The 25,747-nt window shown below is 52.0% G+C and overlaps 6 protein-coding genes across 6 annotated transcripts; 5 read left to right on the top strand and 1 right to left on the bottom strand.

Annotated features, from left to right (window-relative positions):
- Positions 1-374: 374 nt before the first annotated feature.
- On the top strand, positions 375-1,414 carry BBA_06580 (uncharacterized protein; the record flags this gene model as incomplete). Its single annotated transcript, XM_008601677.1, has 3 exons — positions 375-1,086; positions 1,146-1,288; positions 1,379-1,414. The coding sequence occupies 3 exons, from the start codon at positions 375-377 to the stop codon at positions 1,412-1,414; spliced, it is 891 nt and encodes a 296-aa protein (XP_008599899.1).
- Positions 1,415-2,040: 626 nt separating this feature from the next.
- Positions 2,041-2,751, bottom strand: BBA_06579 (uncharacterized protein; the record flags this gene model as incomplete). Its single annotated transcript, XM_008601676.1, has 1 exon — positions 2,041-2,751. The coding sequence occupies one exon, from the start codon at positions 2,749-2,751 to the stop codon at positions 2,041-2,043; it is 711 nt and encodes a 236-aa protein (XP_008599898.1).
- A 683-nt stretch (positions 2,752-3,434) lies between these two features.
- Positions 3,435-5,485, top strand: BBA_06578 (heterokaryon incompatibility protein; the record flags this gene model as incomplete). Its single annotated transcript, XM_008601675.1, has 2 exons — positions 3,435-3,870; positions 3,924-5,485. 2 exons carry the CDS (start codon positions 3,435-3,437, stop codon positions 5,483-5,485), a joined length of 1,998 nt encoding a protein of 665 aa, XP_008599897.1.
- A 1,267-nt stretch (positions 5,486-6,752) lies between these two features.
- On the top strand, positions 6,753-10,872 carry BBA_06577 (ABC transporter; the record flags this gene model as incomplete). The annotated part of the gene is made up of 3 exons (XM_008601674.1): positions 6,753-7,596; positions 7,701-9,507; positions 9,561-10,872. 3 exons carry the CDS (start codon positions 6,753-6,755, stop codon positions 10,870-10,872), a joined length of 3,963 nt encoding a protein of 1,320 aa, XP_008599896.1.
- A 2,499-nt stretch (positions 10,873-13,371) lies between these two features.
- BBA_06576 (bZIP transcription factor) lies at positions 13,372-15,321 on the top strand (the record flags this gene model as incomplete). Its single annotated transcript, XM_008601673.1, has 1 exon — positions 13,372-15,321. One exon carries the CDS (start codon positions 13,372-13,374, stop codon positions 15,319-15,321), a length of 1,950 nt encoding a protein of 649 aa, XP_008599895.1.
- Positions 15,322-19,182: 3,861 nt separating this feature from the next.
- Positions 19,183-25,175, top strand: BBA_06575 (uncharacterized protein; the record flags this gene model as incomplete). The annotated part of the gene is made up of 4 exons (XM_008601672.1): positions 19,183-19,237; positions 19,334-24,416; positions 24,813-24,901; positions 25,015-25,175. The coding sequence occupies 4 exons, from the start codon at positions 19,183-19,185 to the stop codon at positions 25,173-25,175; spliced, it is 5,388 nt and encodes a 1,795-aa protein (XP_008599894.1).
- Positions 25,176-25,747: the final 572 nt, after the last annotated feature.

The raw sequence follows: 25,747 nt of genomic DNA, 5'->3' as shown, positions 1-25,747 counted from the left end.
GGAAACAGACCAAGTCAGCACCCACTAGATAGCAGCACGAATGAACAAGCTTCACACTCGGCGCCACACAGCGCCACAAAGATTAATTTTATAGCAAAGGAGACTTGCCACGCTGCATCTGTATGTACGTCCCGTAGAATGCTACGGGGACTAACCACGTCCATAAGATTTTGTGGTGGACGTGTCGCAACCCTGCCACCGAGAGGTCGAGTCAAGTTATCGTGTGCTTTATAAAATGCCCGTCGTAGCTCGAGCTTTCAAGCCTCGCCCACGTCCCCAGAAACATATATTCACCCTTCGGCAGCACATTCTCTTCCTACCCAGCATCCTCATCCATCGCCCCAAAGTCAGCCCTGTTACCGTATCGAGCAGACATGGATCTTTTGAGTGCTTGCGAAAGCCTCGCGGCTAATGTTCTCGAGCACGATATTCTTGACATATCTGACATGTACATTGCCGAGTCCGACACCAAACACTGGATGACGGCGTTCAACTTGACCCATGCCGAAGCCATTAATGAAATCACCAAGTGGCGCTCGGATTACACCCGCGAATCTCTCTCCCAGTCGGCCTGGGACACAATCAAAGAGTCCGATGCCGCTTCTGGATTCACAAAGGAATCCTACGAATTTAGTCTCACTCGCGGACGCACAATAAAGCAGAGCCATGCGACAGGCGCAGATGACACGGGCATGTATCTGCTCCGACTTGAAGAGCCGCTGCCGACCATTGCCACCTTCCAGGAGCTACTGAACACGGACAAGATTGAAGTCGTCTCTGGCATAGACGACGAGGGCAAGTCTGTGCAATTTGCCTACATGACTGCACAGATGAAGCGACTACTTATAAACAACCTTGCTCTGTCCGACAATATTTACTTTCGTCCCTCTTTTATCCGAGTCTCGATTGCGAAAAAAGACATTTCAGAGAACTCGAGATATCCAACATTCGGAGTAGACTCCACACTCCCCCAATACCGGGCGCCATCCGCTTCCTTTTGCTTTCAGCCGCTGCAAAACGAATATCCTGTGCGATACTTTTTCTACGGAACGCTGGCAGACCGCGCCGTCCTTGCCCGTGTCATTGGTGTGTCGGATGCGGACAGCATTCGATATGAGCCGTCCGTGCGGCCGTGCTCTCCAAAGCGATTCTCACGATGTGGGCGGGCAAATACCGAGGGGTGGTGGACGGTGGTCCAGACGACAAAGTGCAAGGTGTGGTGTACTGGGTAAAGTCGCGCGAGGAGGAGGATGCGCTGAGGATTTACGAGACGGCCAAGTATGAGGTCGTACGTTGTAGTGTTCACGTGGGAGAAGAGATGGATGCCTGTATGGGGCTTACATTTCGGCTCGTCTGATTTACAAAATGACTAGCATAGCGCAGGGCAGAAGTCAGGAAGAGCATCACGTACTGACGAAGCAACATCTGATAAAACGGTGCAAAATACATACAGGCAAACTCGGTCCACTCTACGAGCATAGTTATATCGGCCGTCTCTGGCTTTGTATTACAAACATTGTATTTGAAGTCTAAGTCATGAATTATCTGAGGCTTTTATATCCTAGCTCCATGGAATAGTCTACGAACGTGAGTTTCATCTTTCAATATTGGCGACGGCCTCAATGCCGTACCGTCAGGCGCGCCCTACTTGAACTTTTTGGTCCCAACGCGGCGCGTTTGGAATAAGTTGTGAGAGTATGGACAACTAATTTAATCATTCGAAACGATGTTAGTATCAAGAGGAGTAATTTAAAAAGCAAGAAGAGAGGTCTAGCGGATCTCTTGTAAAATTACTAGGATACGCACCAATCCTAGTGCTATGATTCCATCGCCTGTGTGCTTCCCGTCCCACACGCTGCCCGCCGACCCTGACTGTTCATATATTGTATTCTCTCTGAGTAACATTACTTCTATAATCGTATAGAAATCAACTATAAGTTGATTCATACCAAAATTGCTTTTCGAGGTAGTTCTAGATACCCTCTTTCGTAAAAGAAAATTGGAGATCTAGATGCTAATTCGAAACTTTCGGCAGCCATATCAATGCCAATGCAGCTTGTCCATGCGCTGGTAGTAGGCAGCGTCCGACTCGCCAGTCTCTCTCGGAGTGTCAACCGCCTTTCGGCAGATGCCGTGAGTGCAGATGCCAATGGCATTAGTCAAGCCCTGGTCACATTCATTGTCAACTCTGTAGTGATGGCAGAGGTTGCAATTTCCGTTGGTCTGCTGTATGCAATCTCCATGACTGTGGCAGCCAAAGTCGTAGCAAAAAAAAGCCCTGGGCCTCAAGGCACTGCCGAGGTCGTAGCTCACCTCCCAGGAACCGGCAGGTTCGTGCTCTGGAAGCTTGAGATCCGGGTTACGCTTGTTTATTCCCTTGGCAAACAAGACTCGAGCATACGGGGGATCAAAAACAAAAATGGTCTTGCCCGTCGCTGCGTCCCTCAACTCCGCGGTGGCGGCGATTTCGTCGATGAAGAGAGACTCGCCCGAGTGAGGCATGGCGGCATGCTCGATTTGCGCCTTGATGTGCTGGGCAGTCTCGGCGTCGTGTCGTGTGTCGATAAAATAGAGCGAGTTACGACCTGACACGGCCACGTATGGTGTATTAGGAGCGACAACCTGGCGGCCGAGCCCAGAATCGATAAACTTGGGAACATAGTCGCCGCGATATTCATCTTGGAAAGTTGCAGATCCCTCAACATGGAAAAGGGAGCTCAGAAAAAGGATGACTGACAGTGTGGGAAGCATTTTGAAGTAGGAAGGCTGGCTGTAGATAGTTCAAACTTGTTTAAAATATTCTTCGTAGGGTGCTCTTTTGTCGTGAGCTACTGAGCCTTTATCTAGTGTCTCAATTGATAGTCTCTTCTTTCCAATATGCACTTGGTCACAACTTGCCTAGCTTAGTGACTAATTGTATTATGAATGGATTCTCTGGTGGTGTTCTCAATGGACACGATCTAGAACAGCCGCAACCAGGTGTCCAAGGCGCCGAATAAGTTATCTGGGCCTTTTGATGCCGATTTATCCGGCACAAGCAGCTCGTGTAGCCTTGAGGGCACATCGTCAACGGCTGAAAGGGCCGGCTGCGCAATGAAATCTCACTCGTACGATACTCGCATTGAAGTATTGACTGAGCGCCTTGCATTGAAATATTGGGGTAAGCGGCCTTGCATTGGGGTGAGCGGCAGGTCAGGAAGCCCACTGGGAAAAGAAATTGGGCGCTAGCTCCTGCCTGCCCTATGGTACTTGCTCTAAGTATTTTTTTTACTAATGTGATTCACAGTCGGAAAGCCTTGGTTGCCTTATGATCCTACTGGTCGGGGAGTATTCTTGGAAATATCACTGCCTCGGCTCCGCCATGTCGTCCCCAGTTCGCCGCCATTATGCCTCTTGCAAAAACAAGGACTTAGCATTTACATACATTCTCCAGTATGTCTCTCTGTAGTGTCTGCAAAGCTATCTCATTCGCGGATCTCCCACCCTTTCCCGAGGAAAAGCATGGTAATATTCTCACCGGACTAAACTATGTGCATCCTCTTCGGCGGGAGAGAGGATTCCCCCGCGAACCTACCGCTTCAAGCGTCAGGCATCACAACAACATCGAGCATCTGCAAGGAGCAGCAGCATCAGGATGTGCACTCTGTGCTCTGATTTGGAATCAATTGCAGCTTCTATTATCCGAGATTGAGGGACTTGACAAAGAGACTAAAAAGACCTACGAGATTTTCTACCGACCTACCGTTGACTTGTGGCTAGCAAGGCGTCCCTATGGCGGCCAAGGCTTCTGGGTCTTGTCTGAATCCATTGGGAGCAGGGATGAAAGAGAGATTATACCAATCGCTGCGTTCAGTTTCGCAGTGTCGGGGGGTGAGAAATATCTCGACCTTTGACCATTTTAAACTTGGTGCTAATTGACAAAGATAACCCTCTGGCTGATTCGATTTATGCTCGTCCGGTGCAGCAGAGTCCTGAGACCTACGCCCTTCAACAGTTGCTTGAATGGGATACACAATGCAAGCAGCATCGAGAATGCTGCCCGGCCTCTAGAGCAGTTCCACAATACTTGGTAGACGTGGGTTACTCAGAATATGAGGAGAGTGTAAAACTTGTTCAACTTGGCGCAGGAGACGCAGAATACACCGCCCTCAGCTACACATCAGACTGCAACAGCGAGGTCAAATGGAGGCCCGACAATTCCGATGCTGAGAAAAAACCCATTCTTATCACAGATCTGCCCAAGATGTTTCGTGATGCTATACTTGTGACTCGCACATTGGGCGTCCGGTATATCTGGATTGACTCGCTATGTATTCCGGAAAATGCCCCAGAGTGGGAAAGAGATTCTGAAGAAATTGGATCCGTGTACGAAAACGCATATTTAACAGTGTCGGCCACAGGGGCTGAACATTTGGCAGATGGTCTCTTTTTCTCTCGACCATCGCGAACCTCTATTCAGGTTTTGTATCGCTCAAGCGACGCAAGCGTCAACGGAATGGTGTCAGTCTCTGTCCTGCCGCTCTCGAAAGAAGTGCTTCGAAGCTATACTGAGATGCAAAATGAGCCCATGTATAAGAATATATGGTCTTTTCAGGAGCGTGTGCTTTCACAAAGAGTCGTACACTTTGCCAGCGACCAGATGTATTTCGAATGCCTGGGCCACTTTAGGTCAGAGGATGGCCTGCTCCAAGGTGCGCGCTTTCACTCAATAGTCAAAGAACTACATTCCGGGCCGGATTATTATCGTGAGCAAACTGCCTTAGACAGGTGGCATTCATTGCTACGGGCGTACGGGAAGCTCGAACCAAGTACGCCGTCTGAGAAGCTTCGGGCTCTGTCCAATATTGCAAGAGCGTTTCAACGCTTGCTGGGCGACGAGTATGTGGCCGGATTTTGGAAAGAGTCTCTCATAGAGTCCTTGTGCTGGCAGTCTATGGACTGTAAGCCGTTGTGTGGCTCTACTGCCCCGTCATGGTCATGGGCGCGAGTCAACGGTATCGCGGTCGCGGGATTCGGCCTCAGATCAATCTGCCCCAAAGCCACCATTTCTGGTATTCAGGTGACACTCGAGAATGATGCTAAGCCATTTGGCAACGTGGCTTCTGCGTCGATTGTGATTGCCGCCCCCGTGGTTCCTTTGAAGTTGGTAGAGAAGGGTGGCCAAGGGCGCCACATATTTCTGCGGACCGAGGATGGACATGAAGACGGTTTCTACGCCGGTTTTGACTTGATTGACCGGCTATATGAAGTATCAGCGGAAGAGATTCGGAACAGCAAGCTTTTTGCGCTGGTGTTGGCCAACACTCGGAGAGACGGATGCCTGACTGGAACTTGTCACATCGCAGTCAGCATCTGGGCGCTTATTGTCAGTCCTGTCGATGAATCGGCGGATAGGATGAGGCGTCTTGGGATTATCACAACCTCTCCAAATCGGTTTGGGTCTTGCAGTTTGTTAAGTTTTCGCAGGACAGTCACTTTAGTTTGACCGACTCAAAGACCAGGCAGGCAACTATTATAAAGGACATATGGTACTCGTCGATTCAAACGATTTCAAGTGCGCCCGGCATTTACATCAAGAACGATCCCCTTTTCTCTCTTCCGTCCTATTTCTTGCAAATTCAAGAGCTCTTTGACTCCTTTCGTCAAGCCCCTGTCTACCTAGCTGGGTGTTGACACGCGGCGTGTTCCTGCTACCCCTTCAGTGCACTATTGACACGCACTACTCGCTCTTATTAAACGTGCCCGCACCTACTTTCACACTACTGCGAAAGTAGGTGCGATAATGCTTTATAAATCAAAGATTATGCAAAACACCATACTCATACATTTGTAATATTATTGTCAATGAGAAGGGCTGCGGATAATACCTCGGGCTAACGAATCCTGACACTAACCCTTACGTCCCTAGTCTATGCCCTCATATTGCGATAATATGTAGGTCCTTTTGCAGCTCACCATTTCAGTGCCGTCGCGCCCGCAAGCCCTTCTCAGATGGCTGTGGCTTACACAAAAGTACCACTGTACCCTAGACCGGCCTACGCTACAGACGAACAAGACTCAGAAGGAGCCTGGGCACTCATTTCTAGAAAGAATTGCTTTGCATAAATATACGTTTGCGTCTGCCTTTGATCAGACGGTATAACAGTCCTGCCGTTCAGAGGCCTTGCCTTGATGTCGTTCAACCAACAGGCTTGGTGCAGATATCATTGGTCATTCTGCGCCACCAGGACAACCCCGCTCATAGAGACCTTCCTTGTCGCCCCTTTCACAAGGCTACATCGGTCACACAAGTATTAACAATCTACTTCGTCCTCTTTTTTACTTAGATTGTCTTGGTACACGTCCCGCACGACTCATGAGTTCAGCCAAAGTCATGTTATGGCAATACGGAGTCGAGGCTCCTCTAGTGTCGAGTTCTGCATTTGTCGCAGTCACTACTCTGTTGCTTCTCACTCTGAGAACATTCTTTTACGAATCTAAAGGCAAAGCTTGTTTAAATGCCCTTTATCATGATGAAGATGGTGTTACAACTAAAGAGTCAGAAGCACTCTGTTCAGCGGCTGGTGCTATAGCCATCATAAATACAGGGGCAGTAGCAGGGCTCTCTAGTGCAATGTACGAGGTCTTCACTGCAGATACAAGCCTGGAAAAGAATCATCAGTTCGTCGAAATATTGATGCTCATTTGGGTATCGTCAATCTAGAACGAGCTCTCATTCATCGCCGCGTGTGCTGATTTTAGATCAGGCACTCATGTCCGTTCAGGCCTTCATTTTGTCACTGGAGCCACGCTTCCAGCAGAGATACGCACACGCGATTCGCCTTGGTTCTTCGGCCGCTCTCTGTTTGTCTCTCATTCTGTATCAAGAGTACTCAAAACAAGGCGACCGCTTGAAGGCGACCTGGCCTGGAGTTGGCTCGCTCCTGGCTATTTTAGCCGCCAGTTTGGCTATCCCCAGACGCCCCTCCGTATTCCATCGAGGTCAGCAGGTAGACCGTGAGCTCTCCGTCTCATTTTGGGATAGACTTACATTTTCTTGGGGCCCATTCCCTGCGTCACGTTTTGATATCCCTGACAAGATGAGAATGGAAGACTTGCCAGAAGTCGGATACTCCTCCCGCGTCAAAACGTCAAAACAGCTTTTGGCCCGCGTGGGCAAGTCAGTCCACCTCTGGAGGCAGCTCTCAAGAGCTTTTCTCCCAGCACTCATCATTCAATGGTTACTTGCCTTTCTCACCGCCGCAGCTCAATTTGGTAGCCGCTTTGCCCTCTTCAAGTTGCTTCAATGTCTCGAGGGCTCAGAGAAAAGCTCGAATGCCGCAAAATTATGGGTAGTTGGTATCGGGATGGGTCTGCTTGTCGAAACGTTTTCCCAAAACTGGTTGATATGGTGTACTCAAATGAGATTGCAAATTCCGATTCAAGGATTGCTCAAATCTATCGTTCTCGAGAAGTTGACACGGAGTCCCCTTGCTACTGGAAAAGGAAAAGGATGTTTACCGAAGGAAGGGGGAAAGACAGCAGAAGCACACAAACTCGAGTATCCGTCTTTGACAGATATCCTTACCAACCACTGGCAAGTCCATCCTCTTACAAGTCTACAAGAAGCTGGAGCTTACAAATATCATTTAGTCAGGAGACTGCAAACGCCTGCGCGCACACACATCATTTTCTAGTAGTCATTTGCAAATCATTCCTAGATGTCCACTACCTGGCCGGCTTACTCGGGGCAAAGAGTATTTTGGCTGGAGTCATGGCATCTATACTAATAGTGCCACTTTCAAGCAAACTTTCTCAGAATCACAGAGCAAAGCGAGCCAAGAGAACAAAAGCACATTCTTCCGTGTCCAATCTCGTGTCCGAGGCACTACAAGGCCTTCGTCATATTCGACTCTCTTCCATGGAAGATGTATGGGAAGATCGACTAAGCGCGGCGAGAGATCGAGAGCTAGACCAGATGCGTGGCACTGGCATCGCGATGTCGTTGCTAAGTTTGGCCGTAAATTTCAGTCCTGTTCTACTTGTGTCTACAGCACTGTCTGTATATGCCTATGAGACTGGCCATCTCAGCTCATCGATTGCGTTCTTGGCCCTCAATCTATTCGACAGCCTTTACATAGCCTTTCAAGAACTTCCATCTCGTTTCGCCGAGGCTCGTGTTTCATGGTCAAGCTGCAAACTGCTCAACAGGTATTTGAGTGAGCCAGAACGCCAAAGATTAGCAGTTCCATCAGATGGGCTGCGTTTTGAAAATGCTTCAATCTCCTGGCACATGCAAAATTTCGACGCAAATACGCAAGGCGGTTTCGCCTTGTCCCATGTTAACCTTGACTTCCCGCTCAACGCACTTAGCATCGTGACGGGCAGTACCGGATCTGGGAAAAGTCTCTTGCTCGCCGCCCTGCTCGAAGAAGCCAGTATTCGGTCCGGAAGGGTACTGCGCCCAGTGACAGGTAAAGCTGAGGTTGAGATCATTGCTGGGAGCATGGCTTTGGTATCGCAGCCGCCATGGATTGAGAACAGCACAGTGCGAGATAACATTCTATTCGGTAGTGTCTACGACGAGACACGCTATAGAAAAGCTGTGAGCGGCTGTTGTTTGGAGCAGGACTTGTCGGTCCTTTCCAACGGTGACCAAACCATTGCAGGATTAAACGGTGCTGTTCTGAGTGGCGGCCAGAAGTGGCGTGTTGCGCTTGCGCGCGCGCTTTATTCGGCCGCTGAGATACTCATACTCGATGATGTTCTCAGTGCTGTTGATACTCGCGTCGCCAAGCAAATATTCGACGGTGGAATAATGGGCGATTTGGCGAAAAACAGGACAGTCATTTTGGTCACGCACAACCCAGACGCATATCTCGCATCCGCTCAATATCATGTCACCATTGAAGATGGTCATGTTAGTGGGAAATCCGTTTCCAATATTCGGCCGGGAAGCAATATGCCGGAGCCAAGTCTACCCCCAGAGCCATCGCCTGAAGCAATCTTCAATGACAAAGAAGAATCTCGAGAGCCTGAGCACCCTAAAGAAAAAAGTGCGATGCTTGCTGCCGTGAGCACCAGACAGATTCTGTCTGCTTATATGTGGGCTAGTGGCGGAGTTTGTTCCCTTGTCATAGGTGCTTTCTGCACCTTTCTAGCCCGTGCCGTTGCGCACAGCAGCTCATGGTGGCTGACGCGGTGGACAACGCAGGACACATCAAGCGCAGACTATTCCAACGCCTACAACATGAAGATATACTTTGCGCTGTCCTTGTGCACAGTAGCGGGCCAAGAACTGAAATCACTCGTATTATTGGCTTTGAGCCTTAGAGCATCGCGATCGCTCTTTCAGCGGCTTGTGCAGAGTGTCCTACATGCTCCCCTCGCATGGATCGATTGTATGCCACTGGGCGAGATGATTCAGGTCCTCGAGACTGACATTTACACCATGGACAACAAAACAACGCAGTCACTGCACAATCTGTTGGGCAGTGTCATGAGCCTGGTTTTTATATTGAGCAGCAGGTAAGAAGGCTGATACAAGACGCTGCAAATTCACAACTAACGTTGCCCTTCAGCATTGTATCGGCTCCTCAAACAATCTTCTTCAGCGCCCCCATCCTCGTCGCTTACTCGCGAGTTGTTATGCATCAACTTGCCATCTCACGCCATTTGCTTAGACTCATTGATGAGTCGCTTCGACCCATTCTTGAACATGCGACATCTGTCGCCTCTGGTTTGGCCACCATCCGAGCCTTCAACAGAACCGAATTCTATGTCGAGCGCATGCATGAACTAGTAGATCGAAGCGCAAAACTAGGCTTGCATCTTATCCTTGGCCAGCGCTGGCTTGCGGTCCGCCTAGGTTCTCTCGGTGTCATTTTTGTCACCGCCGTAGCTGCGACTCTCGTCTACCAAGGCGAAGATGCCGCAAAGACTGGCTTCGCCATTACTCTGGCGCTTCAACTCAAAGCAGCCCTTGGTGGCACCACCACAATGCTTAATCTCCATGACATGTTGGCCCGCACCATCGGTCGTATTATCAGCCTTGCCAATGTCGAAACAGAGAGTCGGGACGGGATTGAGCTTGCCAGGTCGTGGCCGGCAGAGGCTAGAATCGAGGTGTGCGACTTGGCGGTTCGCTATGACGCATCAGCGCAGCCAGCCCTACGCAGAGTCAATTTTTCGGTCGAGTCGCGTCAGCGTCTTGGTATCGTTGGCCGCACTGGATCTGGCAAGACAACCCTGACAAACGCAATACTCCGCTTCATAGCTGTTGCTCAGGGCCAGATTATTATTGACGGTGTCGATGTTTCGACAATTAAGCTAAACAGATCGCGAAAAGCTATTACTCTGATACCGCAGGAACCTTTTCTGTTTTCGGGGACACTACGATCCAACGTCGACCCTTCCGGCACCAAGAGCGACGACCTCGTGCTCGAGGTGTTGCGCCGTGTCCATCTCATTCCGAACGCTGCTACAAAAGACGTCGGCAACCATACGAGCGAGTTTTCCCATCTTGACATGGAGATTCAGCCTGGCGGTGTCAATCTATCGTACGGGCAGCGACAGCTACTGTGCTTGGCGCGAGCACTTCTCGTCCGCTGTCCGATTCTCATCCTGGACGAGGCCACGAGTGGTGTAGACGACGCAACAGACGCAGCTGTGCAGCGTGTTCTTCGAGAAGAATTCTCGCATGCCACGATTCTCGTTGTTGCTCACAGACTTTTGACGGTGGCTGACTTTGACAGTATTCTGGTCATGCGAGACGGTAAAGTGGCCGAGATGGGACCGCCAAGGGCGTTGATGGCTAGACGCGGCCTGTTCTGGGACATGCTGCAGCAGAGTGGCGACAGCGAGCGAGTCATGCAAGCGATGAGGAAGGATTGAGCAAGGAAGCGGAGTTTGGCATACCACAACTGCCCGGGGACACCCCTGCACGCCCAGTGATGGTGATGATGGTAATTGGTAGCGACTTGGGGTGAAACAGATTAAAGAAGAGCGTGAGCAGTGAAATTGATATATGATGGGATTCGAAACGTTAAGATGCATCAAGAAATTAGGATGGCGCCACTCTCTCTGCATCTCCGGCTTTTGAGTCTTCAAATTTTGATGTAATAAGACTTGAGCGGTGACTTTTTGTGATCGCCCAGTACCCCACTAGATTGTCACAATTATTGCTTGCAGCCTCCGCTCCATGTTCCTCTACAGTTGGCTAATAGTAGTGTCAATACGTTAGCAAGCCTAAAAACTTGCCATCAAGAAGACCGAGTGGGCTCTCCCGTTGGCTTGCGAGGTAAGGGATGTCATTGAGTGCGGGTTGCGCACGGCGCGAATGAGACCCTCTCTACCTTTGCCATTTAGCAACATCACTTAGTTGCCACCTATAACCGTCACATTGGCAGCCTCTCTTCGCTCATTTCTGCCAAGTTACTGCGAGCAAGCAGCCGCGGAGAGTGACCGAGCGCGATGAGAGAAGTGCCTGAATGGAGACTCGGTACGGCCGGGCCTGGCGTTGGCGAGATGACTCTCATTCACGTCTTATTCACGGTGACAGCCGATATGCCACGCTCAAAATTTTACAATCAGCAGGGCATTGTGGGCAGAAATATGGGCGAGTCGGCAGCGTGGCTTGCGAGTGCTTGGGTACAATAATTAATGCAAGAGCCAGTTGATGGCCAATGGGTTTCATGGACAGGAGTGATCGGACTGGTTGGATCTGGCAGGGCTCTGCAGCAGGGCCAAGACGGATAAGCTGCGAGTCAAAGCGAACGACTCGATTTGCACATGTTTGCCACTCTGCGAAGCTGTCAGTGTTTCCGCTTCCGTTGGTCTGGAGGCACTACTAGGCACAGATTGTCTAACTAGTCTGGTATTCCGATCACAAGGATGAGGAAATGCATGCAGCGTGGCCCTCCTGGCCAATAACGTGGCGGGCCGCGGAGCGGAGAGTTTGGGGAAAGTACGGTATCTCGAGCGTTTTGCCTGAAAAGGTCGGCCGCTCGGCTGGTCCATGCTTGAGCAGCTGTGGAGAAGGATATGCGGCAGTAAATGTTAAACAGAGCGTAGCTGGCTGGGTTCGGGATGAAGAGAGGGGTCTCGTGCCAAGGACATGACTCCATAGTACTGAGCCGAACAATGTGCGCAGATTTATTTGACGAGGAAAGAGACTGGTTGGTGGTTGATCAATGATCGGTCTCTGTAATCCGTACGTGGCATAAGGTAGTGAGGAGATGAAGCCGTCAGAATAGCGATGCGTGCCTGCAGGAGAAAGCTGAAAAGTGCATGTATCTTTCCAAGATGTGTAGCGACGGCTAGGCTAATTAGCTGTGGTCCTGTGGTCGGGTTGCGAATAGCCGAGTACGGCCATGTCGCAAACCCTGTCAACTGTTCCCCCTGGTCTGCCCACCACTTGTCGCAGCAGTTTATTAACGAAAGCGGACACCTGGGCGACTTGGCTCAGCCATTGAGAGCGTAAATTTGTGGAGAGTGTGCGCGTGGAAAGCGGAGAGTAGTGCGCTCTTAAAGTCTCTAATACCAGTCAAAGAGTGGATGAGTGGATGGATGGATGGATAGATGGTGCATTGGTGCCATGGTGGCTGGCAGTCTTGTTTTTTTTTTCGCTGGTGAGAATTTTTTATCAATCAGAATCTTATCAATCGCATCTGGCCCACCACTCTCTCTCTCACCCTTCTCGTCGTCGTCTCCTACCATCGGACCTCCTCTAGCTGCCCCAGCAAACCACGCCATTTCTCTCAAAAGAAGGGCTGTCCCGCACTTTTTTATTTCTCCGTAACGCACATTCTGCACCCCATCACGATTTTTTTTCTCGTCTTGCAACTTTTGCATTCTCCCATGCAGAGAAGCCACCAGCGACCGCACGACCGTACCATCGAGTTTGCATCTGATAAGGGGTCGTCAACCGCCCTCGGACTCTGCGACGTACGAAACAGACGTAAAAAAACTCGCGTTAAAAAGGACACTTGAGTCAGCACTGTCTGCGACTCAGAATTCGAGATACAAAACGCCCACCACTGCAGTCAGAGGCATTTCGACTGCACACACCATATCCGCCGCCTGCAATTGGCCGTTTGCCCGCCCGACCGACACGCACGACGTTTGTTCCCCGCGACGCGACCGAGCTTCCGAGATTTTAAAAATCTCCAGTGGCGGGTTACCTGCCTCTGCTACGACACATAATTTTTTTTCTGAATTGTTTGAGCCACATCCGCGCTGCAAGGCTGCAGTAGCGGTGCACCTCACCCCCTCCTCCCCCTCCCGCACCAGCAACCGCTGGAAACGCCCAGTGGCCGCCTCGGACATCCGAGCCCAGTAGCCCCACAAATCAGCTGCCCGCCCGCAAACATCCGAAGCCAGCCCAGAAAAATCATGGCCAGCACCGCTGCATCTTCACCGTCGATTGTGGCCTCGCCCGTACCGTTGCCAACGTCGCGCCCGACCACCGCCAGGGCCCGATCGTCCGTCTCCGGCCCTGCACCGCTCGCCTGCGCGCCGCCCACCCAGCATCAGCAGCACCAGCAGCACCACCGCGCGCCGTTGCCCACGCAGCCCAAGCCTACCTCCGCCACTGCCGCCATCAAGCAGGTCAAGCCGGAGCCGGTGCCGCTTCCCAGACTCTCCGTCTCAGTGCCTCCGGCCCCGGATAAGATGACCATGGCCGCCGTCGTCGCCCCCGGCACCCCAATGGAGGGACCCAAAATTTCCATGACGTCCAAGGAATGGGTCATCCCGCCGCGCCCCAAGCCCGGCCGCAAGCCCGCCACCGACACGCCGCCCACCAAGCGCAAGGCACAGAACCGTGCTGCCCAGAGGGCATTTCGCGAGCGTCGCGCCGCCCGCGTCGGCGAGCTTGAGGAGCAGCTTGACATCTACAAGCAAGAGTACGACAAGAAGGAGGCGGATCTCAAGGAAAAAGTTCACAGCCTCGAGCTCGACGTGCAGTCGTTCCGTTCGCGATGCATGCTTCTTGAAAATATGCTCGACAGGGAGCGACAGGACAGAATCAGAGTTGAGACAGAGGCCGAGACACTACGTCGTCGCCAAAGCGAGCATGCTTTTCGCAATGAGAGAATGAGCAATGCCCCGTCTCCCCGTGAGCATCATCACCGTCACAGCCTGCAGCAGCACCGCCAAAGCATGTCAAGTAATAACAGACTACCTCATCCGGAAACCAGCCGGGATTTTTCTATTTCTCAAATTATCACACCACCAGATTCAATGGACGCACAGAACGCAGCCCCTCTCGCGGACACTGATATTACGTGCGGAAACTGCACAACAGAGGGCCGATGTGCCTGTGTTGAAGAAGTCCTTGCCACGGCCACATCGGGCTGTGGCAAGTGCGGGTTCGGGACCTCGTGCCAGTGCCTCGAGGACCTGAGCCCTACCAAGCCCCAAACCAATGAACTCAAGCGGCCGTCGTCGCCCTCCAACCATGGCGGCGCGGGCAAGCGGATGCGTCAGGAGCCATCTGGGAGATTCAACGACCAGGAGATGGATTTTACCGAGGCTTTCGCACGACGACAGTCTCAAATAGTGGCGTCTATAAACGCAGATCCCCCGCCCTCTGAGATGATGATGATGCAGTCATCGTCTATTGACGACATCTCCTTCAAAGACAGCTGCGGCTTCTGCAAGGACGGCACGTACTGTGCCTGCGCCGATGCTGCCATGGCGACGCCAGCCATGACGCCGCCCGAGTCGCAGCCCAACGTTCCCCGCCAGGTGCAGACCCCTCCCCCATCCGAGACGGACGTAATGCCGCCGCAGCCATTCATCATGGAGATGACGGCCGACGGCGCCGTCAAGCTGCCACCCCGAAAGCCCAAGATCGGGCAGGCGGCCAAGCCCTCGGGTGGCGGCTGCGGCTCTGGGGCACCCGGCACCTGCGCGCAGTGCCAGGCAGACCCCAAGTCGGGTCTCTTTTGCCGGCTCATGAATGCCAAGTTTGGCAAGGAGCAGGGCGGATGCTGCGGCGGCAAGGGGCCCGGCGGTGGCTGCTGCAAGTCGAAGCCGGCCAATACGAGCAACGCCAGCAGCAGCAGCAGCAGTAAAAAGGAAGAGGAGAGAATCACGCTGCCGAGCCTGCCGAGCCTGGGACTGAGCTGCGCTGAGGCGTACCAGACGCTGGCGAGTCACCGCAACTTTTCCGAGGCGGCCAACGACATTGGCTCGTGGTTGCCCAAGCTCAAGGCAACGTCGAGGACATCCCCGTCGTCAAGACAGAGCTCGCGAGGGCGCAACGCGATTGAGGTGGAGGCGGCCAGCATAATGAGTGTGCTCAAGGAGTTTGATATCCGCTTTGGACGGGAATGCTAAAAGCACACGCTTGTGTTGTATCATGATTCATCTTGTCACTGTTGAGTGTGTATAATAACGCGACCTAAGAAAATTCATGGGAATATGGGAGGGGCCTTTTTTTTCTTTTTTGTTTACTTTCTACTACAGAGTATAAGATCTACTCGAGGCGTTGAAGGGAGGTTTCGGTCTATTCTTCATGACAATGAGCAATTATTATTTATTGCAAATTTTGTGCGGCGTCATAAATTGTGAATGTTCATTACTCTGCCCATATGGCATGTAATAAGGCTACTATGGATCTACTACAGTATGCAAGTGCTTTCAAGCCGATGAGCGGCATGTAAATTAATATGTGCTACGGCAAACAGTCGTAAACTACTCCGTATGGTCTGTCGGTATCCGTGACCGCCCATCGCCCAGCCAGGAACGGCGGTCACACGAGACAGTCCCGAGCGGTCGGAACAAGCTGGGGTAAGACGGACGAAATAAAGCGGTGCAGGAGTGATATTACATGGGTCTTGCGAAACAAGAGCTGTCCGAAGCAAGGGGGCTTTCCTTTCTTGGGAACGCCTTGATAGTTTTTTTACGAGGCATCATCGGTGTGTGGCCGACGAGGCGAGCGGAGCGAGGCGGTATCAAGTGGGCGGGCTACACCGACCAGAGGTGGCTGCAGGAAGTTGTCTGACCGCAGGTTGGGAGTTGTAGGGGTTTTACGAGGCAGTTTCTTTGCAAATCTCCTTCCATTTCCTTCTCTTCTCTTCTTTGACTGTGGACACATTTGTTTGTTTGTTTGGGCGAAAGGTTCTGAAGCTCCGGGTTGGTATGTAGGTAGTGACGGACAATGACCGGGCCATGCAGGACGGCATTGGGATGGAGTGGTGGACTATGTATGCGGGTGCATGTCAAAGACAAGCCACATTCTACAGGATGTAAAAAAATAGAAGGGCACGAAGGGCAAGACGCGACAGCAAGAAATAACAACGGGCTTGTTTCGTGGTGCGCTGGCAAGTGCGTGCAGAACAGTCGTGAGGGGAGTGGATGCGGGGGTGGGCGCGTGGATGGCCGAGATTGGTGGAAAGGGGCAGATGCCAAGATTCATCCTATTGCTGGATGATAGCTAATAAATTGACAAACTAGTTACAAGTCGCAGCCAAAAACCACGGTTGACAGCGCAGCGTTGCGTGCGGGCGGGACGGGTGAGATGGCGTTGCTGCGAGACCAGGCCGTGCGATGGATGGATGGATGGATGGGTATTAAGCGGCAGAAAGAAAAAGCTTCCTGTCAGTTGTGTAGAGGTGGGAGGGGCGGCAAACGCCAAGGGCTAGAAAGAAAGAAAGAATGCAGAAAGCATGCAGAGAGGGAAAAAAGAGATGCATGGTCGCGCAATGGGCAATGGGTTTAACGAGACGAGGCAACTACCTAGAGGGGTAGGAGTCTGACGGCAGAGAGGTTGGTTGGTTGACAAGGACACTATATATGCACGGTTGATGCAGTGCCAGCTCATCAGCAGCCAGACTAGTTGCCAGTTGCACTCGGGCCAAGCTCGTGGGTCGTTGTACACGTCGATGGGGTGTTTTGGTTCTATTTCTGGTCATGTTATTTTCTTTTTTGTTTTCCCCTTTGAATCTGTACTTAAGCCAGCATTGTGAACAAAGCTGAGCAGTGGTGTTCGTAGCCAGGTGCAAAAAGCGAAACATTGCGAATCTTGTAATCAAAAAGGCTCCATACGGATTACTGGTATATTGCTCCCAATGTTAGATAAACGCCGCAAGGGGAACAAATATCTGGTCATGTGTGGCGGTGCCTGAGCGGTGGTGGCATTACCTGCATTGACAAAAAGGGCATGTTCTTGTGACGAGGGGGCCATTCCTCTATGGCTGGCTATCTTTGCGCTCGTCAAAGAGCGGCGGTATATAGATGCATTTTCTTGAGTATTCGCTCCTTGCTCTTTTATTGACATCCTTTTCTTGAATTTTTCTCTTCTTCTTTTCTTTTCTTTCCTTGATTTTCTTTCTTTTTCTCTCTCTCACTCTTGAACCGCATTATTTTCTTTCTAAACCGCATTCTTTTCCACTTTAGCCCGCCTTGTTGTATCTCGATGCACTTGTGCACATGGACAAGCTTGGACTAGCCAAGCGTGGCACCCATTGTCTACCAAAAAACCAGAGACGGGCTGAGAAATAAGGCCAGGTGTCTATTCCCATATCCCTTGTTTTTTCGGCTTTTTTTTTCCTTCCCTGCCAAGCGTCGTATTGATCGACGTGGTTTGTCTGGTCAGCAATGTCCTGCAGCGAGCGCTGGCTCCCCCACCCCCTCTTCTTCCCGCAACCCCAAGCTCTCAACCTGCATATTGATGATACGCCCACTTCAACCATGTAAAGGGTTATTTTACAACATTTGCAGGCACAAGTGGCTTTTGCTGATTGCCACACCATTCATGACCCCGTGTCAAGGGGACACGTCTATTGCTACGCCAGCTGATGGTGGTGCGTTGGCAGAACCCCCCCTCTCCTCTGTGGCTAGCGTTGCCGCGTGCGGAACCACGCCATGCCATGCTACCTGGTGGTGGCCCGGCGGGCGTGGGAGGGTGGTTGATTGAGATGCTGGCCTTGATTTAATGGCCGAGACGAGAGACAATTGGGTGTGGTGGTTGTAGCGTCTTTGAACATGTATTTATGTGGGTGATGCCCCTCCTGCTCTGTTGAGCTCGATCGTGGGCCGACTTTGGCTGACACTTTCTCGCACTGTACCTTGATATTTAGACCAATCTTGCGCACCAGGCATTTTTGGTAATACACCCAGGCATAATAAACGCCGTAAACAAATTCATCCGTCTCTGCATCGAATAATTGCTCACAACTACTCCGTACTGACTCTGAATCATCCACGGGCTTGCTGCACTTCCTTGACACCCTAGGTAGTACCTACAGTAGCGCCATGTACTTAGTATGCACCACCAGTGCCGGCACTTGTCTCTGCCTCTCCAAATGAAATCTGGTTGGACTTTTACGCACATGCCACCAATATGCATGTGCTTTCTTTACGTCTCTTTCCTTCATCTCTCTCCCCCTTCTCCCTTCTTCTTCGATTCAGGTCCAAAAGAGATCAAAGTCTCCTGCATGCGTTGGCTCGTTCCCTAATTGTAGCTGGGTATCAGCACTGTAGACGCACTGTAGCCCCGCCACCTCTCTGTTGTGGTGCCCCGCAACTGCATCGAAGCAATGCTGTACAGCGCATCTAGTGGTGTTGCCGCCATTGTATCCAGATGTACCGCCTGCTTCTGCTGTAAATACGTGTCTCCTTTGTCACACCCCCATCTTGGAGTGGCCTCTACTCTTATTTCCCTTTCCCGTCTTGCATCGTGTGATTTATTCCTCTTTTCCCTGCTTCTCCCACATTGTCCGACTTTGCTTCACCATCATCTCCCCTCATCCGTCGCCCCCAGTCTTAGATACCTACCCTGGACTGTCTCCGCCCCCACCTCACTGTTTCTCTTGTGCTTGCCTGCCACGCCTGTCTGCCTGCCAACCAGCCACTGCCACCGCTACTACACGGGCCAACTAAGCAGTTAAGGTACGCCACACAAACGCTGGAACTGGGGCTCCGCACCGCATTGTCGCCTGCCGCCTCAACGCCTCACCACGACCGCCATCGTCGCACGACAGCTTCCTCTCCCGCGCAAACAGATATCCTCCCTTTTCGTCGCCTTCGTCTTCTCCCTTTGCATTCGACAACCTCAATTCGTCGCTTTTCCCCGTCACTTGCTCCTCTTTCTCTTCTCGCTTATTTGCCTGCCTCGCTAGCCCGTTGGTAGCTTCCTGGTGAAGCTACTGCTCGAGCTGCAAGGCGCCCGTATAGCTTCACCTCCATGGGACCATTATGATGTCCATGCAGCGCTCCCTTTCTTCGCCAGTCCGCGCTCAATCTACGCCTCGTACGTTTCGCTGTATACCGCGACCTTCGACTCTCACGGATCTCATTTAAGAACCTAACATACCTTGCACGCGCGGTTCACTAACATTTGCTATAGCTCCCGAGCTCGCTACGCCACAAACAAACGCCTACCCGCCCGCGACAGATCCTTCGACCAAGCAGCATCGACCCGCACGCCGCCGCTCACCCAGTCCCAGGCGCACTTCCAGCTCGCGAACCCTTGATTCCAGGCCTTCCCGCAGGAACGACGATGCTTTGCGTCCTGCTTGTCTCCAGGACGGCCCTCAGGCCGCAAAGCCCTTGCTGACCGACACCACCGCTTCTGCACCGCCTCCAGCCGCCACTTATACACCCAAGGAGCTGCCCATGAGGTCCCATACCATCCACGGAGACAAGTTGGCTGCCCGGATGCCAAGGCCCCTCATTGAAAATGTCGCCCTCTACACAAACCACAACTTTCCTGTCCCAAGGGAGACCACCACCCTCCAGGAACTAGCCCATTTGGCCCGTCTGTCAAGGTACCAAGCCCGCAAGAGGAATATTACCCGTGTTCGCCTGGAGAGGACCCTTGTCAGCACAGCTCTCGGCGCCCGCCTGACGCGCTGTGGTGACATTGCCCATCGCAACTTGGTCGACAGCTTCCGCAAGGACGAAAAGGACAACTTTGCCGCCCTTTACAATGCCATTCAGGATGTCAGAAAGAGCTGTGACGAACTCAGGAGATTTGCCCTGCTTGAACCTGACCTGGAATCCCAGTCGTCTCCTATCCTTGGCTCCTCGGAAACTGTCGACACAATCTCAACCCTCCCCAACGGCGAACTACCCTCACACCCCGCCGCCACCTTCCTGGACGACATTTCTGCTTCCGCTAGACACTCTTTCCTGGACTTGCTTTTCGAGATTCGAAATAACCCGGATTATCTTCCCACTAGGATATCTGCCCTCTCCAGTTCGGAGCTCAACGTCTTCCTCAACCCACACCGTGGCCTGGAACCCGTGGAATCCCTTTTGTCCTCCAACAACCGCTCCTCTGCTCGGGTCCACCCAAACCAGCACCGCCACGTCGCAGGCGACGTTGAACGCTTCATGTCTTTCCAGCGCCACGACCCCCTTTCCATTCTCATCCACACTTGCTTTGCTAACTCGGCAGGTCCCGACAGCACAGAGGACCGCAAACGCCTGGACATCTGGGCATCCGTCCTGGCCCGCCTCATCTCCGAGCCCAAGTCCTCAAGTGAGCACTTTCTCATATGTGTACTCAATTGCTGGACCATGATGCGCGAATGGTCCGGAAAATCCAATATGGAATGGTACCTCATGAAGATCCTGTCCGACGGCGCCTTTCTCCTCGAGAGGGCCGAGGACCAGCATGGAACCCGCTTCAACCTTTCGGACTGGACCCAGGCCGACGATATTGCTTCCCGTCAGTTTTACGAGAATGCCGTGAACCAGCTTTTTGAGATTGTGGATGACCCGGACAAGACTGGAATTCCGGACGGCCTGCTTGAACTTGGCAACGCTGTCCTCAAGAAACTGGACAGTAAGTATCTCGACAATACCGCGAAATGGCTTGTCTGGAGATGTCTCTTCTTTGTATTCTTTCTCGGAGTCATTGTCCACCCAGAATCTCACGGAATGCTCACCGAGCACCACATTACCCCCTATGCCAGGGAAAAGATTCTGAAAAAGGTTGCCATGAAGGCTCATGAATATGTCTCGGGACTCTGGAGCGGCAGCAAGTCTGCCGCTTCCAAATCAGCAGAGATCCCCCACCATATCCGCGTCCACATTGAGAGCATGCTCGCCAGATTTCAAAACTCAGACTACAAACCGCCTGCGTCTCGACTTCTGCCTGCCAAGTCGATAACATCACTTCGCGAAACAGCAGAAGTCCATCCCTATCTGGTCCTCTGCCCGGCTGATCTGTCCTGCCTGGTGAATGCACTTTATCCGGAACGCCGTCCACTCTCCTCAGCATCTAGCACTTTCAAATCCGGCACCGCCTCTATTTCAGCTTTGTCCTCTGCATCCCAGCCCGTGGCATTCTTCAACCCCAGAAACAGCTTTGAAACTGCATCGGTAATTAGCACTAGCGTGTCCTCGGTTTTTAGCGAGGCTGCCTCTCGCGATGACCATGCTGATGGCTCCGCAAAGACTACTTCAGTTCGAGACTCTCCTACGATTACGGAGCCGGATTTACAGCGCAAGCTCAACAAATACGAGGACGACGGCTATCCGCTTCGCCTTGCCCTCCACGAACTAACCAGAAATCTCGGCTCAGATATTGTTCGTGGGACTAGTCACCCTTGTGCAGAACGCTGGGCCGTGCTTTTCGTGTCGTCCGATGGCAAGAATTTGACGACTACTCTCGACTGCGATGCAGATGATGATCCAGACGAGCGCATTTCTTCAAGCAGCGAATACGAGAACGAGAATGTACCAACCTCGGAGCTTGACAAGGGCTACTACCAGCTGCGCGATGCCGTTCTTAAGTTGGTTGAAGAATATGAGATACCTCGAGACTTGGAAGCCGAGGCCAGTGACATTGAGATTTCCAATCGTCCATCCAGGCTAAAAAAGTCGAGCCCAAGACGCATCACCAGACGAGATAAGCCTGCGCCAGAGCCCACTGGCGGTGTTTCACTACGTCGCTCTCATTCGCCTCGTCCGGCGCCTCGGCCGAGTACCAGCTCAACAACGGAGCCTGAAAAAGAAGCACCGCTGATCACCATGCTCAAAGCAGCTTGGTCCCAGTCCAAAGCGCAGGCTGACTTTGTGTCGTCGCACATGTACTGGAAGACACTGAATCAGCTTCGTGGCCTCAACTCGGAGTCTCTGCGGCGCAACGGATACGCGGCGCTCATCACCATTTTTTCCCGCGAGCCGCGAGACTACATCAACAAGTCAGCCCTCGCCATAGAAGAGTACGAGGCGTGGCTTGTCTGGCTGAAGCAAAGCCAGGATCGTCTCGAAGGTCAGATTGATCTCATGATGCGGCGGACGAGAGCGATTCGTGATAAGATGTGGTATATTGCCGACGTTCGCAACTCCAAGGAATACGAACACAGTCGCGACATTTGTCAGGCGCTGAGGGCTATGGGCACTACTAATCGCTGGCGCTCACCGACATTGCGATCAGGCAAGAGTAGCGCATATATCAACAGGGCCGAGTCGCAAGTGTTGGACATCATTGCAGCCTCCCCGGATCAGGGTGGGCCGAACAAGCTCAGCGACGAGCAAGCAGATATGACGTCTGCTTGGATCAAGCAATATGGCATTGAGAACTTTTGCCAGGGTGAAGAAAGAATACACCGCTTCTGCTGCGAGGTAGAACGGTGCGTGACAAAATTGATTGGAGAAACTATTCGAGAAGCCCCTGTGCTGTGGTCGAGCGAGCTCTACAAACGGGACAAGGCAATGTATGATCGGATGAAGATGCGAGAGAGAGACCATGGCTGGACAAGCGACGACACCAGCAGCATCATGAGCGAAAACGAGCGTCGGCAAACCTTTTCTACGCTGCGACCGTCAGCTTTTGGAAGGGATCTGAGGACCTTGAGTTCCCAAAATACATCCATGGAATCGATGCGACATGGGTTTACCAGACATGCTGCGTCCCTATCCGAGGTGCTTGATGGCCATGATAGCTTTGACAGATACTCGCCTATAAACATGACAGATTCAGTTGGCACTTTTTGGTCGCCATTTCAACCTCCGAGATCCCCTGCCTCGGGTCGCGCCTATTCCCCCACCACTAGCCTGACCAATCTCTCGGCCACTTTCACAGGCTCGCCACACCACGCAGCGTTGGCGTCCCACAGCAGCGTTTCCACCGGTCGGCCGGCCACGGCAACATCGTCCAACGAGACTGTGTACCAGCATATTGCTGACGGCGACCGGGCAAGGTTCCTATCGGATCTCAGGCAGTCCTTGACAAGTCTGCTGCTGTCCGATCTGGGAAGTCAACTCTTGTCGAAAGGATCTGAAACGGACTTGTGGATGGCGCAGCTTGGGCAAGAATGTATTGATCGCAAGGAAGCACTTGAGCAGCATGCTCGGCGAAAAGATGCGCTCAAGGATAAGCCAAGCCGAAGTTCGGCAAAGCCTAGGGTAATTGAGAAAAAGAAGAGCTTTGGCAACCTTCGTGGTGCTGGGGAGTGTGCCCTGGAGCGGATGGACAGTGTTGATACGGCGTCTAGTCCAAGTGCGTCTGGCTATGGTACTCAGACAGAAGACAGTCAACCTGGGAAAGTCAAGGACAATGACCCGGAATTCCCATTCAAAAATGCCTATCGCCGCCTTTTGACCATGTTCTCGGTTCATCCGAATCCCTACGCCAAGCTGCATGCTTTAAAAGAACTGGAGCATCTGTTAATGGCGTCCTTGCCAGCATCACCGCGCAAAAAGCCAAGATGGAGACAGGAGATAGCAATTACCCAGGAAAATAGAGATGTGGCGCCTCGACGAACTGCGCTTGATGGGGCCATCGAGTCTGTTCAAGAGAAGCGAAAGCAGCACACGGGCAATTATAGCCTCTATGCGGCAAAGGGCGGGTCCCGTGGGTCGTCAGGGACAGACGCCGTAATAACGGAGCTGCTGAAGCTGTTCAAGGATCCTTCAATGCGGCCGAAGCAGCTGTACCGCGACCTGCAACTTATCTCATCTTTTGTCTCGCCGACGGTGCTGGATCGACCAGACAGAAGCAAGGCGTTTTGGGATGTAGGCTTGGCCGCGTTGAAGCTCAAGTCGGAGGTGTGCCGCACCATGGTTGAGATGGCGGACGAGGTATTTGCGGCGCATACGCAGACGCGGGGTTCTGCTTTCGAACCGGGGTCTGGAGGTGTTTCTGTGCAATCGAGCACAGGCACCCCGCCACCACCTTCGTCATCGTACCAACTCAAGGACGTGGGAAAGATGTGGGCAATTACGGCTCGAGAGGGCTATCCGACGGCGCAACGCGAGCTGGCACTGTTTTACCTGTCGAACCCCGAGTTCGTGGCGCGCATCACACTACCGCTTTCAAGGCCGCGAGAAGTCTTTAAGCAGGTGGTCATGGACAAGTACAAGCGCAACGACAAGCGAAGCAGCGGTGTTGGAGTACAAGGCGCCACTGCAATGCTAGGTACTGGACCTCAGGCAACGGCAAAGGATAGCGATGTGAGAAACGATCCAGGGCTCATGTGCGTTGCGGTGCATTGGATGGAAGCGGCAGAACGGGGGGGCGACGAGCTTGCGACGATGTTTTTGCGACAAAATGAATTTATGGGACGGGGATGATTTACTGTACTTGTTACTTGTCTATTGAAGGAGTCTCTGGCGATTTGCGAATTCGGACATGCCAAGGGTTCATTGGCACATGATTTACGAATGTGCATTTTAGTATACACACACGGCGATTCGGGTATAGATTGGATATATAGACTGCGATTTGATGCATGGCGTTTCGCGGTGCTGAAGATGTAGTGTAATGAGCTGAAAGGAGTCTACATAGGAATAGATGGCGAATCAAGTTTAATGTTTGCATGAATGACGGTGTAATTGACCGTGAAGACTTGTTTGAAAGCGTGTGGTGCTAGAGTGCTGCGGCTGCGTGATGCTGCCTGCTCCATCTGTGGAACCGAGTTTGTGCGGGAGCAGTTGGAAACGGCAGAGATTGTGCGATTTGGTAAGAAATTGCCGTGGTGGCTTAAAAAAGAAAGAAAAAGCGAAGGAATAAGAGAGCAAAAAACATGAGGAGCAAGCAAAGTTTTTAAGAACAAGGCTAACTAGAAGGAGCAGTGCCACAAAGTGTCATTGGTCTAGACCACGGCCACTTGGCCGACCAGCCAGTGGACGACGACGACGACGATGATGATGACGAGGAAGAGGGCGCGGACGAGGATGAGGAAGATGGCGCAGATGACACAAGCATACATGGTGAAATGGACAGCGATATATGATTTTTATCACCTGGCTGCAAGAAGAGAACGGGACAAACTGTTTGCGACGTGACGTCGCTGAAATTGTACCAAGTGGTTATTATAGTGAAATTGCACCAAGTATCATTTTCTTCACGGGAAATTTACGTTCCGAAAGTTGGAAGCTGATATGCGTGGAAGCATTCAGGCTTAGTCCGGTCTATGTAAAAGAGTAAAATGAGGAAAGTGGTGTAAAATGCTGTCCTGGGTGTTGCTGGCGGTGGCTAAACTATCTCTGACGAGCGGCGCGCCCAAAGGTTGTTGGTCGGCGTAGAGACGCGGTCCATGGCATCGACGCCACCATCGCGCACACAAAAGTCTATTTGAATATTCACAGGACTATTTATACTAGGGAAAGCCCCTAATGAAGCGCGTCTCTGCTTTTCAACTTTCATCATTCTCTTCCCTTCAACTACCAGACTGACAAATTCTTCATTTCTCTACCGTTGCGCAAACCAACAGGTGAGGACTCACATATACAGCACCACTGGCGAGCATCTGCTAACAATCATCTCACGCGGCAGAAATATCCCCCACTTCCGAGTTATTGTAGA

This window comes from Beauveria bassiana, assembly GCF_000280675.1.
Source record: "Beauveria bassiana ARSEF 2860 unplaced genomic scaffold BBA_S00019, whole genome shotgun sequence".
Classification (NCBI taxonomy): domain Eukaryota; kingdom Fungi; phylum Ascomycota; class Sordariomycetes; order Hypocreales; family Cordycipitaceae; genus Beauveria; species Beauveria bassiana.
The sequence above is the reverse complement of the archived record's forward strand: the minus strand, read 5'-3'. Positions and strand labels throughout refer to the sequence as shown.